Raw genomic sequence first — 13,543 nt, 5'->3', positions numbered from 1 at the left:
ATAGCCAACTCGTAAAATATGTACGAATTTTCATGAGATCGGGTTGTTCCAGTGAGGCACTTACAATGGAAGTGAATGGGGACCAATCCGTAAACTTTAAAATACTCACTCTTTCAAAAGTATAGTCCCAAGACATAAACTCTATGCATTTTAATATGATTTTAGTGTGGTACATCATTAGCTAACCTTTTCTGTGTAAACCTATAGCCAATTTTACAACATTGTTGCATTGATGATGTTATGTTAACAAACCCTACAACCCTAAAACCCTAAAAATAAAGATTTAAACAACTTCACAGCTCAAATATAACAAGTTTTAACAGAAGAATTAATGGAAATGTAAGCACAGCGTAGTTCTAGCGGGAAGACTAGCAGCTGTACATCATCTCACCATTAGCTGGGTAATTCCCTGCCAATCACATGTAAGCCATTGCTTTATAAGTCTGCTCACAATCTATCACATTGCTGTTTTAGTGTGCTAACACGGCAACCTCCACCACCCCAAGTTGAGCCCCATCCTGCATGGGGGTAGGCTCCTCGCCCCTGCCTCCTATTTCCGGCAGGATATGACGATTCCTAGTGCAGCTTCTTCAGACCGCCAGACGGGGCTTACGTCTATATATTATTCATCAAATAAATGTAATCTTAAATTTCACTCAAGTTTGTGTCTTTCTGATAGAGGTGCTTTTATAAAATTATAAACTGCACATTTTTGCCTTTAAACCCTCCAAAACTTTCCACATTCACTTCCATTGTATGTGCCTCAATGTAACCTCAATTTTTGCTTTTTTTTTAAAGAAAAGGAGGGGCAAGTTAAAGTTATTATTTGTGGTAATCAAGATTATGCCACAAATGCTGTCGATTGAGCTTAACTTCTATTGAACCTGGAATATCCCTTTATTTGTCCCTGCAGTTGATTTTCAGGGGCATTTTTACCTATTTCTAACCATTGAAAACAAACGGTGTCTCATCCGCTGACATCAATTTAATCAGTAAAGCAAATACAATTCTAATAATACAATACCAAATAATACACAGAATAATTATTTAAAAGGGCATTTTTATACCCACATTTGTTTTTATTCTGGGGGCATTTTTGCCCTGTTCCACCCTTCATTTCTGACCCTGGTCTAAACTTAATTAGAATTACAAATTGAACATATAAAATGGAAATAAAAGCTAAACTAAAAATCCAAACCCCTGTTTTATTGAACATTTATTTCCTTTGTTGGTGCTTCGAAGAATTGAACAACTCTCAGGTGACTGTGATTTACATATTTATTAACTTCCATTTAAGTTAGGGTATCATCATGTGCACAGCACATACATCACAATATTTAACAGGACCTGTATAAAACTACAGACAATATTTGGTAAATGTCAACAGGATTCAGATCACACTACTACAGAAATCATACATCAGCCCAACTGCTATAGAGCTCTGCCTTGGATGCAAATACAACCGGCAGTTAATGGATGATAAGACTTATGGGAATTTGACAGAGAAATGGTTTATAGTTTATTTCAATACACTTCATACAACCCAGTTCATAAACACAACAAACAAACTGCAAATGTGTCATTATTTTGGACACTATTTTGTTGTTTTGGAGTGACAGATTGTTTGCCAAGGACGATGAATGTCTGTTTGCCATCGGTCTACTAGGTCATGCCTGTTGATATTGCATTTTTTTTTTTTTTTTTTTTGGTTAAACAAATCAAGTCCAGTCATTTGTCTACATTGTGATGAGGGTCAGTGAAGCTATTTGCCTTCGGTGGCCATTCTGTCTATTATAAACAACATCCACACTGATGCAAATCATGTTCATTTGGAAAGAGGTTTGTCACGGTTGTGAAAAAGGGAGAAATACAGAGCAAACTTCTCCAGCATTAGTTCAGGGATCTCAGAGTTATCACCTGAAACGAACTGATGTGCACATCCGTGTAGCGCACGTAAAGTAAAAAATGGCAAATTTGCACATGTAAAAACACTAACAAGGTTTTGAGATTGCATTCAGTTAAATAAAAAATAACATTTTTAGAGTGTGTTTGTTTAATGCTTTTGATGTCAATTTTATCTTTAAAACTTTCCCATCAAAATGTGTTCAAAAGAAACATTTTCTAAAGAAGTTTCTGAAGAAGTTTTCTAGACTCTCCATTCATTTTCAGCCCAGTTTTACACTCACTGCAATGTATACGGAAAGACTCGACAAAGGAACATTTTCATATTCCCTCAATTACCTGCAGGCCTCTATAGCCGTGATGATGACAATAAGGAATGCTTTTTTTTAACATAACATCTTGCAAATATATTTTGAAATTGTTTAAGGTGGAAAGCTTATTTTTCCCTGCATGAATGTATATCGTAATATTTACTTTACCTGCACGAAATACCAGATTTAAAAGCAGCATCTCAGTTTTACACCATATTATGTTTACAAAATCTATAAAGAAAAAATATAGGGTTACTGCTTGAGCATATAGTATAGTCTAACAGCTGTCTGCAAATATTTCCAACATGATTATACTTTCTAAAAGTAAATCACAGGGTAAAGATAGCTCAAACGTGACAAGGCGCAACTAGGACGCAATGGCTGCCTGATCTTCACAGAGAGGCAGTAGCCTCAGAAGACTCAGACCTAAACATTCAGCTGATTTTTAATCAGTTGGAAAATGCATGAGGTAGAAAACGACTTAATAAGCCTTGATATGCCTGCTTGTAACTTACTGTGGATGTTGTGACATTGTTTTTACAGTAAACTCTAAGGTGACTTACACCACAACACTATAACTATTTGTTTACATGTATACCCCCTTAGAAGAATACTGATCTTTTGGTTCCCCCTAGACACCTGTATCCGCCCTATGCCACATAGAAGACTGACTTGAACTTGGCATTGTAAAGCAATGATTTTTAAAAGGGGCTCAGGGTACAGTCTCTGCATTGCATGCATTGCAATGCACACCGGTGCCTTTGAGTTTTTAATTTCTTCCTATGAATGTTAAAGAAGTTACCTCTCTCTACCCGGAGCCTTAGAGATGTGACAAAGATTGACTGCGGATAAGTTCAAAGTTCAACCCCCCAGCAGAGCTAAAAACAGATTTGAAGGGGTAGAACTTCAGTAAGCTAAAGTAAGCCGATACTGCTTCAGTAAGATCGAGCTCTGCACAAAAGAGCTCAGATATTGGACAATTGCTCCAGTGCTAATACTGTGGAGGCTGATACACCTTAACGAGTTGGAGGCTTGACCTAAGACTTTCAGATATGCTTTCCAATGAAGGACAAATACCACCTCTCCAAAACGGTCGTTTTAGAACGGCAAAAAAAAAAACAGTGCAAAAACATAATGTGTACATTGAAGGAATTTCACTTGTAGATAAACATGTACAGTAGCAGCAACGAGGATAAATTAACAAATAACAAATAAAGTAATTGTTTTCTCTTCCACGTGGTGATGCAATAAAAAATCGACAGTTATAAATAGTCTAATATATACATACATGACACGATACACTCAACCTCATATTTAGGTAACCTCTGTAGAAAGTGCATCGTCCGCGTTCCTACATTTGCACCCCTCCAAATGAGCTCAGATTCTAGGCAAGAAATGTGTCACCGTCATGGCTGTTGATATTCGATTTCCTTTTTTTGTTTTGCCAGTCTTGCTCAGTCCAATGTACATCCCAGGATACGCCAACGATTCGTACGCGTTGTAGTTGTTTGCAAGGAGATTTTCTCTGAATTTGCATTCATTTTTGTACTGCACCTAAAATGTGGGAAATAACAATTATTAGTGTTTTATTTAATTAATTTTTATTTTAAGACTGTCTTAAGTTATACATTTATACACTATATATACAAAATCTGGGTTCCAGTGAGGCACTTACAATGGAAATAAATGGGGCCAATCTGTAAACGTTAAAATTGAATTTCAAAAACTCACTATTTCAAAATTATAGTTACAAAATGTAAACAATATGGGTATTAACATGATTTTAGTGTGGTAAAATCACTTACTAACCTTGTCCGTGTAAAGTTATAGCCAATTTTGCAACTTTGTTGCCATGACAATGTAATGTCAATAAACACTAAAACCCTAAAATGACTGTATAAATTACAATTTAAACAAATTTACAGCTCAACTAATACATGAGATTGAACAGATGTGTTCATGTAGTTGCTTTTATAAAATTATACGCTTCGCATTTCTGTCTTTAAACCCTCTAAACATTTGCCCCATTTATTTCCATTGTAAGTGTCTCACTGTAACTTACATTTTTTCTTTTTTTTTCTTTATTTAATTTGTTTTGGTAATCAGTATTATGCCACAAAAGCTGTCGATTGAGCTTGACTTAAATTGATCCTGGAATATTCCTTTAAAAATCAAGATTTAATTAATCCTGGTTTGGGATGAATTGTATTTACACTGTAAAAAATCTGTAAAATTTACAGCAAAATACAGGCAGCTGTGGTTGCCGAACATTTACTGTAAAATAAATACTGCGACTACGTTTCAGGCTTTAGGGGAAGTTATTTTGATGCCTGTATATTTGATGGTTCATTCCCATTTATATAATTTACTGACATAAAGTTGATACACTAACATTGTTGAACTATAAAAATATTGTACCGCTAACATTTAAAGTGATTGTAGGAAAACACATAATAACATAAAGTTCATTAATAGTTGTCTTTCCAGAAGCAATCACTAATAATCATGTAGAGATGGTGCTCAGTGTCACTCACTTAAACACTAAACAACATCACGGTAACACATGTGAAATTAAAATAATACAGTAAACATGAACAAAACTACATAAAATATAACACAGAACACCCCAACGCACATAACTGATATTAAAAAGAAGAATAAACATGAGTATTCCCATAAATTATAACGAAATATGATGGGTCACGCAGGGAATTCTGGGAACACCCGATTACTGTTTGTTTTTTTGCCGTAATTTTAACAATAATTTACCGTAAAATGTACATGTGCTCTCTTGTTAAACATAATATATTAGCATTAATAATACGGTAACATTATACTTTTTACATCAATTAAAAAAACAATTTTAACCATAAATTTTCATGTATTTTCTTGTTAAACTTATTATTATTATTCCACATATTTTTTATGTGGAATTTTTACAGTATTTTACCACTAAAATTATGGATATTTTTTACAGTGTAGCCTGGTTTTTACCTGACTTTACCTGAATTCATCATATAGCCTATAGGCCTACCTATCATCAAATAGCGCTATTTGTGTTTCATTGGAAATTGGTCATGCTTTTGTGGCCTTGGCTATAGCCTGTGCCGGAAGGAACCGGGGAGGCTGTTACAGCATACAGTTTGGGTGGTCCTCTTTGGCCGGTTCATCTTTACTCTGGGAAGGACAGTAGGTGCATGTGTTGGCTGGCAATGCTAAGAATGGAATGCGTAGTCTGAATGATCTACTGCGCTACCGTTCCTGGGTTTGTTCGGCCCACAATGAAAACACCACTAAGCACTGGAAGCACTGGAAGCTCGCCATTAATGAATCCAACAATGTAACGCTGTCGGAGACTGCGAGGAGAGCAGGTTGGGGCTTTGGGTAACTCAAGTACAGGGTGATATGTCATCGAGCTCTGATAAGAACCTTCACGGGCGGAAAGCTGTCGTAAATCATTTCATACACTTACAGATCCGTATAGCTTCCCTTTGCTGTTCATGGCCACGAATAGACCGCTCTGGACGCCAAACAGTGTCACAACTCCCCTTTCCACCGGAGATATCTCGAGAAGACCTGAAACACACAACAAAGAAAACAAATGACCTTGTTTACCTTATATCTTTAGCCCTGTCAGGCAACTCCCAATGATGACTGCCTTTCTAAAAATTGGACATGTTTACGTTTAGGTTGCCACAGCATCCTTTTCGGGGGAAATGACACATTCCGCCTCGATTTCCCATATGAAGTGCATGTAGTCTTTCTTGGAACCACCATTACGCAGGCCATCAAATGGTCACTTCTACTTTTTGTATTAATAAAAATGAATGAAATGGGGAAAAAACTTGTTTTTGTTATTGAAAATGTCAGATTGTTTTATTCCTCAATTAATAACTTGGTTCGACTTTGGAAGATCCTCGAAATTATGTCTTGTCCAGTTAATAAAAAGACTGTATTTACAGGCTGATGGAAAGGTATGTAATGTATGCCAGATCAAACTTCTTTAATAATCGAAACCGCACAAAACGTTTGTTTAACTTTGAAGACACTCAAAAAAGCGCGTCAGAGACAACTCCTGCCTGTTATGCATATGCAGTTGTACATTAATTAAACACGCACCATCAAGGGTTAATCCACCGTAAATGTTGAGTTTATCTCGCTCCTAACTGTAGGCTTGGGGATTTTGGCCCTGTTCCGACACTGCTCTGGTTAGAGAGACCTGTTGCGTGCGTAATGCAGGATGCCAGATCCTGGCGCACTATGCTGCCACACCTGACTTGATTCGAGGAATGTAAATGAAAAGGCTACAGCAGTGTTTGTTGTTGATTTCCAATTAAATGGCATGATGTAGAATTGCCAAATAATAACTACAGGAGCCCGCAAAGTTTATTTAGCCATAACTACTCTATATCTATTTTTGTATATCTAACTTTTCGTAATTCTGTAGGCTAAATCGTATCATAATTGGATGCCAATTTTAAACAACATTCAAAGTACGTTACATGCTTAACTATCCGACAGCCAGTTCAACTAAATGTCAGGAAATTATCAATTCAACTTACTGTAGCGGTTTTCGTTGTGCACGCCGGTAATTCTACCGTCCGGTAATACTTGGAGATGAAACCCAATGCCAACATTGCAGTAGAGACGTCGAAGTCTTTTGATGCCCGTAAGATAATCACTGTCCCGGCTGATGTCTCTCTTTTCCCCGGGGATTCGAGCTAAAGATCGAGAGTAGAGTGTCTCCCAGCGTCGCTCCACGGGGCCGCTCTGTCTGCCGGGCAGCGGAGCGCAGCGCACTGAGCTTGTCACAAGTCCCAGAACCAGTATTGGTAAGAGGGCCGATTGAACACTCATCCTTCTGACCAGCATGGACACAGGTGAGTGTCGGAAAGAGTTGAGTCGTCTTTCTTTGTGTTGACAGCCAAAAAGACGCACAAATGCCAAAATAGATTAACCACGGACAGAGGTAAGTTCAACCCAAGTGAGCGGCATGAAGTCGCGCTCAGTGGGATTCCTCTCTGGAGATAGACAGCTGTTTTGCTTTCACACAAAAGTTGGAAAAAAAATGTTGACCGTCAATATGCTAGCCGCGCTCAGCCATGCCACTTTTCCCTTGCCGACGATATTTATATCTGCAGTGAAATTACATCACAAACTACCTAGTGCATGACGGAGAAGCCTTCTGCGCCACTGCGAACACACCGATTCCTTATAATGTGCGCACGTTTAAGCCGTGGGCAGTGAGACTACAGGTCGCGTGTGTGCGCGCGCGCGTCTGTGGGAGAGACAAACGTCATAACTGCTCCCTCACAATACAATAAAACAACTTTCACGTTGTAAAAGCATTGTCAGTGGGAATAATGCCTTTATCAGTTTCAGATCAGCACACGCTTAAAAATAGCCCCGGCTTTTCTTTGTGCAAAGCTTCCTTCATAATCGGACAGACATAAAATAATTGATGTATGTGAGGATGTAAAATAGGAAATCACAAAAGTGAACAGGCTGCAGTGTGAGACAGGAGACAGTTCTGTAAATGAACAATAACAGGAAAGCAACAAAAGTCGAATTCAATGAATTGCAAATAATACTAATTTAAGAAGTAAAGAAAGTGCCAATGCTCTATGAAAAATTGAATACTGTGACAAAATAGAATAGGACACAGGCACGCACGCGCGCACACACACACACACACACACACACACACACACACACACACACACACATATATATATATATATATATATATATATATATATATATATATATATATATATATATATATATATATATATATATATATATATATATATATATATATATATATAAAACATAGAGTGTTGATTTGCCGAATCAGACATTGTGCGTCTCCTCACTTTGCTAATGGAGTGCTTAAAGAAACATTGGATGTCCCACAGTCATCGTGTAAGGACTGCCAGATAATGCATCCTGACAATTCAGTAGCTGACTTTCTTACGAGTGTTATAGTCAATGTCGTGCGTCATAGCATTGTGGGGGGGGAAAATGTAAACCGCTGGAAACATCACACTGTGAGTCAAGCTTTCTCCGCGGCCCCGGGTAATGCGCGCTCCCTGTTGCTTGGGATGCGACGTAAACGGAAAGACAATGGGGGATGGTGAAAACACGTATCAACATAAAAGTTAGGCACATTTTATTTTTTCTCTCCTTGAAACCTCACCGGATCGTCATTTGCGCAAATATTGAAGGTGCGTTTCGTGAGGACAGTGCGCGGAAGTTATTCCGCGCAAAACTAACACTTTTCTAAAACAGGTTTGGCTGAATGAATATCTAGTGACACTTGAGAGTGTATTTACAATATTGTTTGTATAGCCTACTCATTGAGTCACTTTAACAAAGGTGAGATTGTACGTCTATGTCCCAGGTATGTTTCTGTACAGAGTGAGTGAATTTGTTTTTTAGGATATGCATTTGCTAATTATAAAGAAATAAAGAAAAGGCAACAATACTAGCAACTGTCATACACTAGAGGTTCAATCAGCCGAAATAATGCACTTTATGAGTAAACATATATATTTAAATGTCCCAAACCTTTTTAATTAAATCAGGTTTTTAATATGGAGGACATCTGTGGGATCATTTTGACTTATGCAAACCAAGTTTCTCTTGTTTATCCCCTCCCTTGTTTCGCATGATAGTGTTTCTCACGTTCACGTTCGGTTAATTCTCAAACCTAATGATATTACACTCTGTTCACGTCACATTTTTAACCCCTGTTGTTACCCAAATTGCTCAACCTGTAGCTATAGCGACCTCTCTTCCAAGCTCTGACTGTTTTGCTTGCTGATGGGGGTCTTCTGCATACATGGGTCATTTTTCAGGCGGTTCATTTGATCTGATAGTGTGTAGGTGGTTTTATAGGCCTACAGGTTGGAGGCACATACACTGATCAAAACAGGCAGATTTAGACACTCAAATCAAAGGCGATGTAGCCAGTGCCTGGATTGCCATGCGTAAACTTGTCATGCGTCTTAATGGAAATTGCATTTAGAGCGTACTTGCACGTAGTTGCAATGGTTATACGGTTAATTTAAGTGAAAATGGATCAATAATCAAAGCTCCCTATGAAAAACAAATGTATGCTGCTTTTATACAAGTTCATGCTTTCTCCATGCTTACCGATGACCAGAATAGCAAGATGGGAAGTTATAGAGTTGCCTTACTGGCATAGTATACATTTTAAAGACAGGCCGATGTCTTATATGTGATTCTTTTGGAAGTGCGTAAGTGCTCTGAACACAAGCAGAGGAATTAATTAAATTTTCTTAGTAACGAAGCGCTCAGCCGCTCTCCATGGTGCTGCAGTGGCGCTCAACCGCTCCAGTTCCACCTCTTTTAAAATCCTCAACTGTGTATGGAAATGGGACTGTGGTGAAACTGGAGCTTTCTTCAGTTTTTTTTAAGGACACGTGTCTCTATGGGCAACAGCCATTCAAATAAACTCCACAATGACGCTATAAATGCTCTATATTTAATCAACCAAAGGACTGAATAACATGCGTAGTGTTTGCAATGAAATAGGCATATGTTTTTTTTTTAGAAGTTTTTGTTAAATTTATTGTAGCCTATAGGATGACATCAAATATGTAATTACCGCCCTCGAGCTATTGACTCGTTACATTCTTAATGCATGAGATTATGCATGAGCATTTCTATTCTTAATGCGTGAGATTAATTGCAGTGAACTTTTTTATTAATTAGACCCGATTCTCATGCAACTAAATTTAAGCAAAATAAATAAATACATTCTGAACGTATAATTTGGTGATTTTTTGCTATGCAAGCCCATAACGCTTTAAACATGCTTCCAAAGCCCGGTTTGCCACAGAAGAGTGAATCTCTGGGAAATTGCCCCTCTTTGTTTTCACCTCAAAAGAGAGATTGCTATCAAACATCCGCCCTTCAGTCCCAAGATTTATTGCGTAGACGAGTTGTTCTGCCGATGTCACAGCAACTGCTCAGGAGTCAGTGCTTCCCTCTATAGGACGATTTTGGAAACTACAGTAAAACATTTGCAATTCCAAATGATGTCACTGCAATTGAGACTTGATTTTGGAGTGGATTCATTTTACGTTGCCAAATTAAAATCGGAACCCTCATGCGTTGAGCAGAAGAGCTCAAACAGTTTACAAATTGCCTCGGATAAATGGAGTGACAAATGAATGTGATAAACGATTGTTGTACCAATTCGAGGAATATTCAGGGTTCAATACAGGCTAAGCTCAATCGACAGCATTTGTAGCATAATGTTAACAAAAAAATAAAAAATAAACATTTCTGATTGATCTCTCTCTCTTCCTTTATAAAAAAGCACAATTCTGAGTTCCAGTTATAATGGAAGTGAATGGGGGCCAATTCGTAAACATTAAAATATTCACTGTTTCAAAAGTATAGCCACAAAAAGATGTAACAATATGTGTGTTAACATCATTTCAGTGTGATAAAAATCGTTACCAATCATTTCTATGTACATTTATATCAAATGTTAATAACTTTGCTGCCATGATGACGTAATGAGCCCTAAACTGACAATAAAACTGACGATTTAAACAACTTTACAGCACAAATAATACACGAGTTATAACAGAATAATTAATTTAAGTGCTTTTATGAAATTATAAGCTTCACGTTTCTGCCTTTAAACCCTCCAAAAATTGGCCCCATTCACTTCCTATTCATTGTGAATGCCTCATTGTAACCTCGACTTTTGTGTTTTGTTTTTTAAAGAAAAGGAGGGACGAGTCAAAATTATTTTTTGGCAATCAACATTACGCCACAAATGCTGTCGATTGAGCTGAACATGTATTGAACTCGAAATATTCCTTTAAGGAAAGACGAATTCACTAATATTTACAGTGAATAAAGGTGGAGAACAATTTACATTTTTTTAGAATTAATTTTCAATTAGGGCTCAATTATGTCGAGTTATGCGAGTATAAGACTGTATTATTTTTACCCACTGCCATTATACAGAACAACATGTGTATATACATAACAAATTACATTTCAAAAAGCTTGCACCCATATATATATATATATATATATATATATATATATATAGCCTAGGCCTATTGCATTTGTAATAATACAATGATCACAGCATTTCTGTTTTACATTTGTTAAAAATAATTTTACAGCTTAATGCAACATTTTCCCCATACATCCATCACATTATAATAGGCTAAATGTATCATTAATAAAAAGTAAAGCCGGAAGCAATTTCATTAAGATGACGTGATGCTAATGCAGAGGTCAGCAACTCAAAGAAGTCTACAAAGATGGCCAGTAGGAGGCCTGTATGTACGAACAAAGCCCCCTCAGGCTTCGCTGGGTCAATACTTGAGGAATTCCTGACGATACCAATTAGAAGGGCACGAGGAGCAGCCCTTTCAGGCCCTCGGACCAGAGAAGAATGAGGCTGAATCGCAGGGATTTTAATTGGAGCAGTTTTTCAACAGTGCAGGACTTTCTGAGAAACCACTCGTTGAGTAATTTAATCAATAGGTTTATAATCCATTCAATTGTTTTTCGGAATTCATGTTTGCTTTTTTACATTGTATTGTTTCTTTTTTTTTTTTCTAATGTGCCCTGCTTGCATGCAAATGCATTTGGAAATGAAATGCGCATATTATGATCTGAAGATGAACTGTGCTGGCCATGAAGAGTTTGGGCAGCCATACGTTAATGAGCGCCTATATCCCCTTGACATGGCGGCAGACGCGTCATTGTTGAATTGCAGGTCATCAGAAGTCGCTCGATCGGGACGCTGAACCTTAACCCCTGGGTCTCTGTTTACTTGTTATATGCCACTGAACTAATAGGGGCGTCGTGTGCCTGAATAAGTACTTAAAACTAGGACCAAAAAGCATGGCAAGCTTTGCACGCAGGATAAACGCAGTTATTTTTAATGATTTAATTATTTATTGGATAGACAGCCAGAGCTCCATAATCTAAGTGCATAAATTATTATCATTTATATATATATTTTTATTTTATTTTAATCCGTATAAAGCTAAATATAATGCAACGAGGTAAAAAGCTCCTTTAATTGTATTTTCTCCTTTGTAGCAACAAAAATCCTGAATCATTAGATCTTTGCATGTGGGGTCTAAAAGTTGATGTTAGTGAAATTGATAAAAAAAAGGAAAAAAAGAAGCTATTTTTTAACACGTTGCAAATTTATGTAGCTAATAAAAATCCCTGAAATTAACACATTTATTTTGAGGCAAAATACTTATTTATCATTTTCAGATTTCTTCAAGGTAATTAAATCAAAAGATTTGTAATAACTTTCCAATGAGTGAAAGAATGGTATATAGCCTTGATGTACCCTAATAAATGCAATATATAATACAGAATCTTCTGTTCCCCATATAGGTTATATCTGAGGGCAAACCATTGCCTGTGCATTTATTATTTGTGAAAAAGTTTTTATCACAAATATATATTTATTAAGAAAAGAAGCAGCCTTTTATTTGACCCTGGTTGATAAATAGGAGCAAATATAAAATATATTAATATTTGATTTCTCATGAAAGATTTAATCACGGCCCCCATGTTATGTTTTTATGTATACAGTATATGAATCAGTAGCTATGTCAAAATAAGGTGTCAAGATGGGAACAAAAATGTTCATTCAAAAAGTGCCATTTATCCAGTCCTGCATTCCTGTTGAGTAATATAAGAGTTCGGCTTTCGTAAACTACACAGCGCATTGCACTTTCTAAGAAAAGTTTTTTGATTGCCTTGTTTTTCAGATCTCAGGCTCTCGTCATTTCGAAAAAGGAAGAAGAATGTCTCAAGTGACACGGCTTCCCAGGTTCCCCCAGAGAAATTCCATTGTGACCGCCAGGAAGCTCTCGAACCTGTGAAGTATAGAATAACACTTCTTTATTCCTATAGATTTCAGAGGTGCACATCTCTGTTCTTGCTGTATGAAGTCACTCTCTGAGAAGCTAAAACACACATTTCAAAATATGTTTTTAAATAATACAAATATTAGCACTTTATATGAACATCAATTTGTTCAAAAGAGTCCTTGCTTGCTTTCTTTCCAGATGATGTCACTTGAGGCAGTTTAGGAAAAAGAGGGGGATGGTCCCAAGAGGAACTCCCTTTTTGCTGGACCGCTTAGAGACTTCAATACCTATGCGATCACTTTCACAGTAGGGCGGAATATATCTGCAACCTGGAACAGGATTCTTCATTCACCAACATTGATTAAGTTTAAATATATATATATGTATATTTGAATATGTATAGTTAAATGAAGAGCAATGCACACTAATAAG

The 13,543-nt window shown here is 37.0% G+C and overlaps 1 protein-coding gene and 1 long non-coding RNA gene across 2 annotated transcripts; one reads left to right on the top strand and one right to left on the bottom strand.

Annotated features, from left to right (window-relative positions):
• Window positions 1–1,275: 1,275 nt before the first annotated feature.
• Window positions 1,276–7,386, bottom strand: LOC127654030 (fibroblast growth factor 4B-like). Its single transcript, XM_052140974.1, has 3 exons — window positions 6,776–7,386; window positions 5,686–5,789; window positions 1,276–3,767 (listed from the first exon to the last, which is right to left on the bottom strand). Exons 1-3 carry the CDS (start codon window positions 7,083–7,085, stop codon window positions 3,591–3,593), a joined length of 591 nt encoding a protein of 196 aa, XP_051996934.1. The 5' UTR covers window positions 7,086–7,386; the 3' UTR covers window positions 1,276–3,590.
• On the top strand, window positions 6,984–13,528 carry LOC127654038 (uncharacterized). The gene is made up of 3 exons (XR_007971888.1): window positions 6,984–7,093; window positions 13,010–13,124; window positions 13,310–13,528. It is a non-coding gene; the product is annotated as an uncharacterized LOC127654038 (long non-coding RNA).
• Window positions 13,529–13,543: the final 15 nt, after the last annotated feature.

This window comes from Xyrauchen texanus, chromosome 2 (assembly GCF_025860055.1).
Source record: "Xyrauchen texanus isolate HMW12.3.18 chromosome 2, RBS_HiC_50CHRs, whole genome shotgun sequence".
In the NCBI taxonomy this organism is placed as follows: Eukaryota; Metazoa; Chordata; class Actinopteri; order Cypriniformes; family Catostomidae; genus Xyrauchen; species Xyrauchen texanus.
Note: the sequence above shows the minus strand (reverse complement) of the source record. Positions and strands in the feature narration are given on the sequence as shown.

What these genes read in the sequence shown, in the direction of transcription:
- LOC127654030 (XM_052140974.1), bottom strand. Translation starts at nt 7,085, where the DNA reads ATGCTGGTCAGAAGGATGAGTGTTCAATCGGCCCTCTTACCAATACTG. An exon ending in GCACAACGAAAACCGCTACA is followed by an intron (nt 5,790 to 6,775) that starts GTAAGTTGAATT and finishes TGTGTGTTTCAG; the next exon opens with GTCTTCTCGAGATATCTCCG. An exon ending in AAGGGAAGCTATACGGATCT is followed by an intron (nt 3,768 to 5,685) that starts GTAAGTGTATGA and finishes CCCACATTTTAG; the next exon opens with GTGCAGTACAAAAATGAATG.